Raw genomic sequence first — 5,100 nt, forward strand, 5'->3', positions numbered from 1 at the left:
AGGACATTAAGAAAGTGATCGAAGGAGACAGGACGGAGTCAGATCACGTGCCACTAGAAGTGGAATTAGAAGGACCGAATACACAGACGAATAAAAGAAAAGACGGAAATCATAGAGATCAGTGACTGAAGCGAAGAAAGAAAAAAGTGCTATAGAGAACGTTGTGAAGGTTGGACTTGTGAGCAAAAAGAGAACAAGGAAATCTGGCAGGAACTGAAAGCAAAGGTGAAAAGTTCAATCACGAAGTTTAAAAAGAAAAGACAGAAATGGAAGATGGGGAAAAAAGAATGGCACAGTAAAGAATGGAAGAGAAAGAAGAGATATCTAAGGGCGATGATGAGGAGAATGAAAAAAGGAAAGATCAGCCGAGAAGATTATGTTCAAAAAAGGAAACACTATAAAGAATGGTGCAAAGAAGAAAAGAAAAGACACGAAGAAAAAGAGGAGAGGAAAATAAAGAACATCAGCACAGAAAAAGAAGCATGGAAGTACATAAATAAATATAGAAAGAAGAGAGAAGGCATAGATGAAGAAATAGAGCTGGGAAACTGGAAAAAACACTTTATGGACCTACTAAGAGGAAAAGAAGAAAGGATAACCTGGCAACAGGAAGAAGAGGAGAATAAAAGAGGCGAAGAGGTAACAGAACTAACGACGGAAGAATTGGATAACCAATGGAAGAAACTGAAAATGGAGAAAGTCCCAGAAGAAGATGATATAGAGAACGAAGCATGGAAATATATGTCGGGAGAAACAGGAGAGGTTCTGGGAAGACTGCTGAACGGGGTCTGGAAAAAACATGGAAAATTACCAGGAGATTGGATTAAAGGAATAATCTGTCCGATTTTCAAAAAAGGAGAGAAGAGTGAAGTTGGAAACTAGAGGAGTAACTCTTCTGAATACGGCTTACAAAATATATGCTAGTATTTTGAATGACAGGTTAATGAGAGCAGCGGAGGGAAAACTACGAGAAACTCAATTCGGTTTTAAGAAAGAAAGAGGGACGGTAGATGCGATCTATGTGTTAAACTACATTGTGAACAAGGAGCTGAGCAAGAAGAGAGGAATAGTTTTCGCGTTTTTCGCAGATCTGAAAGCAGCATTTAACAGGGTAGACAGACTGGAGCTAAATCAAATGTTGAAACACATAGGAGTAGATGATCATCTAAGAAAAAGAGTTATGGAATCCTACAGGGAAACTAAGAACACCGTAAGAATAGGAGAAAGAAGGACAGAAGATTTCTGGACCGAGAGAGGAGTACGCCAGGGGTGCCCGATGAGCCCGACACTGTTTAACATTTATGTAACGGATCTAGAAGAGGAAATGAAGAAGGAACAGGTAGGAGAAGTAACAGTAGGAAGGGAAAAATTCTGGACAATCTCATACGCGGACGACATGGTACTACTAGCGAGAAGTAAAGAAGAACTAAAAAGAATGATAAAACGTTTTAAGAGATACTTAGAGAGGAAAAATATGGTACTTAATACAGAAAAGTCGAAGATATTAGTATTTGAGGACGGAAAAGGAAGAAAGAAGAAAAGAGAATGGAGATGGTGTGACCAAAGCATTGAAGAAGTTAAATAAATAAAGTACCTAGGCTATATACTGCAGAAAAACGAAGGAATAGAGAAACAGATTGCGGAAAGGTTCAAGAGGGCAACAGTAGCGATGAAGAAGACGTGAAGCATAGGAGAAAGGATATTCAGGGGCGACTACGCCAGAAAAATGAAAATGTTTGATGCATTGGTGGGCAGCATAGTGCTGTACGGAGCGGAGATCTGGGGATGGATAAATGAGGCGAGATTAGACAGAATAAAGAGAAAATACATTAAATGGATTTTAGGATTAGACAGAACAACACCAAACTACATTCTGAGAGAGGAAACAAAGATGAAAGAAATAAGAATAGAAGCATTGAAGAGAGCGATAAAATATGAAGAAAAAACAAGGAACAGCGGGAAGAAAATAGTGATCAAATGCATCAAAGATTTAAAAAAGGAAAGAACAGCGAGAGAGGAAAGCAAGTGGGAGGCAGCGAGGAGCAGACTCTTCAGAGGAATAGGGATGAAGAAGGAGGCAAGGAAAGAGAGAGAGAGAGACAAGAAACGAAGAACTGATAAAAACAATACTAGAAAGGTTCGAGAACAAAGAAAAAGAGGAGAGAAGGAAGAAGATTGCCGAATCGAGGTACAATATAGCATACAAAGACATTATAACAAAAAAATTGCCGAAGTACCTACGAGGAAAAAAAAAAAGAAAAGACAGATGTCTAATTGCAAGATACAGATGCGGAAACGAATGCAAAGGAAACCAACACTGGAAGGAGGTAGAAGACAAGGCTTGCAGATTGTGCGGGGAAGAGAAAGAGAGCCTAGAGCATATGATCCGGATATGCCAGGCAACAAAGAGCGACATACAGGTTCGGGAACTTTTAAACGAGGATGGTAGAGGTCTTGAAGAGATGAAGAGGATCAATAGAGAGAGAGGAAAGGAAGAACAAAAACAGAAGAGGAAGGACGGAAAGTTGCAGGAAATAGTCAGATGAGACATCCTAACTTTTGTTTGTTATTGTTACTGGATGATAAATTGTTTACTGAAAGGTTTATTGATCTAAAGTTCCAGCACTGAATTTAATGTATAATTTAATGATCTAATGTGATTTTGACTCTAATCTTAACTTTAATTTTAACTTTAATCTTAATTTTTTATTTCTAATTTTAATTTAAATATTTCTTTTAAGTTCATTCCATTTGAAATTTCTATTCTTTTAATTCAAGTTAGTTTAAGCAGTTAGTACACCAAAGATTATAAAGCTGTGTATAGAGTGGATATGGAATTGTTTAAGTTTGTACCTTTATGTTATATTACAAATGTTCAAATGTTCAAATGTTCAGATAATGTGGATTGAAATTTATATATAGTTATATATGTTGTAAATTATTATTATGACCAGTACCAAATGTATGAAAGCCGGAAGCCATCCTAAGCCGAAAGGCAAGAATTATGTGAAATAAATAAATAAAATAAATATATATATATATATTGTGACGTGACAGCCGCAGGCTGCTGTCACAAGGGCCTTATCGGCCCTTACGCGTTAACATCACGCGGGTCCTGCGTCCTTTTGCTCGGGAGCGGACGTAAAAGCATGCTATGTTATATTTTCTGTGTGTGTCGTCTGGTGTGTCGTTCTTTTACTAACTGTTAAGATTTTTTGCGAGCGCTACTTCGCGAGTGTGGCGGAAATCGGTGGCCATGGAGACCTGTTTTGTAAATTCTGGCGTCTCGTCTTTACGGAAGACACCCTCGGAGTACCTGGAGAAAGAACTAACAACGAAGGACTTGTAGGAGATTCTTTTCGAGCGGGGGTCCGCAGGTAATACCGCCCTTGTCTTGCCTACAATTTGTATCGTACAAGAATTCCGATACTGCCGCCGAATCACGCTTTCAGGATCCAGCAAAAGCGCACGAGGCCGATGTCCCGAAAGGGCGACTTCTATAATTTCGTAAACTCTAATTTACTTTGTCACATTTGTATCGCGAATCTCTTTGTAATTGCGCTCTCGTCAGATTTAATGTAATTGTCTTGTGCCGCCTCGTTAATTATTAACTCGGCGAGTTAATAATAATTATCGCGAATATTGCTCGCGGGATAATATAACACGTGGAAGAGCACGAGTCCGTCACGTGCCGTACGGGCTCTGAGTTACTGTTCATCCCGATCGCCCTTGGCGAAACCGTTATCCTATTGGGAGTTTGGCGTCCATCAACGATGCAGGATAAAGCGTAGACAAGTCGGAGACTTCCCGCGTACGTAAAACAACTCGTCCGTTAATTGTCCCGTATTCGCGGAATTTAATTTCAAGCGGTCATAAGCTTGTAACGCGCGCGAATCACCATTGCCGCTCAACAGAGTCGTATAATTCTGTATCGTTCATTGTTAAATATATTTGTTAATTTTATTGTTAAATTTACGTTGTCTTGATAGTCCTCTTGCCTTCCCGATTCCATCCGTCCGCGCCGAACCTCCCCCTCTGCCATTTTAGGACTGAGTAGCTGGCTATCGGAGCCCCCGGTCATCTAAAGAGCGCCCGTCTTTTCCACGATTATATCGGCGTAACGTTAATTCACCCTTCAGCATAGAAAGAGTGGTACGCTCAACGTACCTGGCGCCCAAGTTCGAATTTAGCGAGAATATCGGAGTTCGGTCGCCCCGACGCCCGAGCGACGACGCAGGGCCGTGACCTGGGACGGACGCGAAGTTGGCCGTCGCTCGCGAGCGGTTACAATATATATAATTTAATAAGTTATTTTAAACTACGCACGATTGTTGTAATTTATCTATTACCTTTAATTTTATTAATTTTATAAAATTTAATTCTTTATAATATAATTTATTATAGTTAAATTTATAAATCAAATAATGCATCTTAGAGTTGCCAATAAGTGCTAGTACTAAACAAATTCTTCTTTGTTCACCAAAGGAACAAGATTTGACTCTAAATCAAATTGTTTTGATAGCTTTAATGATTCTCTATAAGCATTCGTATAAGTCATTCCTTTCATCTAAAATGTAATAATTATGCCTTTCACTGTACGCACGTCAACACGTCACTAACCACGAATTGTCACATCACCGCCGTGAAATTCGCCGCGGATTAACCATTACCTCGACAGGCGGATTCGACCGCCAATCAAGACATGTAATTTCTCGTTCTATTCTTTCGCAGACACAAACATGCACTTTTTGTCAATTCTCATGCCCCTGTCACGTTCGTAATCATCTATCGCGTGAAAAGCAAAAGTACAAATCTCCACCATCTGTCCCGGGCGACGATGACGATAATAAAAATGACTACGACGTTTCTTAAAAATATTTTATATTTTACTCTTCATGCAAAATTTTAAATCGCGATATCTTCGCTCGTAAGTCACGTAGCGGAAAAATAAAAACACTTTTGTTATATAAATCGAATGCAAGCTATCCATTAAGCTTATCTAGAAATCAATCGATTTAGCCGTTATTGAGATCCGATAATCTCCGGAATCTCGCAAACGGCATCTCGCGTAAATAGAGGCACGGCAGTGCCTCGCGCGCG

The 5,100-nt window shown here is 39.5% G+C and overlaps 1 protein-coding gene across 1 annotated transcript; it reads left to right on the forward strand.

Annotated features, from left to right (window-relative positions):
• The first annotated feature begins 273 nt into the window (after positions 1-273).
• On the forward strand, positions 274-882 carry LOC105836123 (golgin subfamily A member 6-like protein 6). The gene has a single exon (XM_012679949.2). The coding sequence runs from the start codon at positions 274-276 to the stop codon at positions 880-882; it is 609 nt and encodes a 202-aa protein (XP_012535403.1).
• Positions 883-5,100: the final 4,218 nt, after the last annotated feature.

Source organism: Monomorium pharaonis, chromosome 1, assembly GCF_013373865.1.
Source record: "Monomorium pharaonis isolate MP-MQ-018 chromosome 1, ASM1337386v2, whole genome shotgun sequence".
Classification (NCBI taxonomy): Eukaryota; Metazoa; Arthropoda; class Insecta; order Hymenoptera; family Formicidae; genus Monomorium; species Monomorium pharaonis.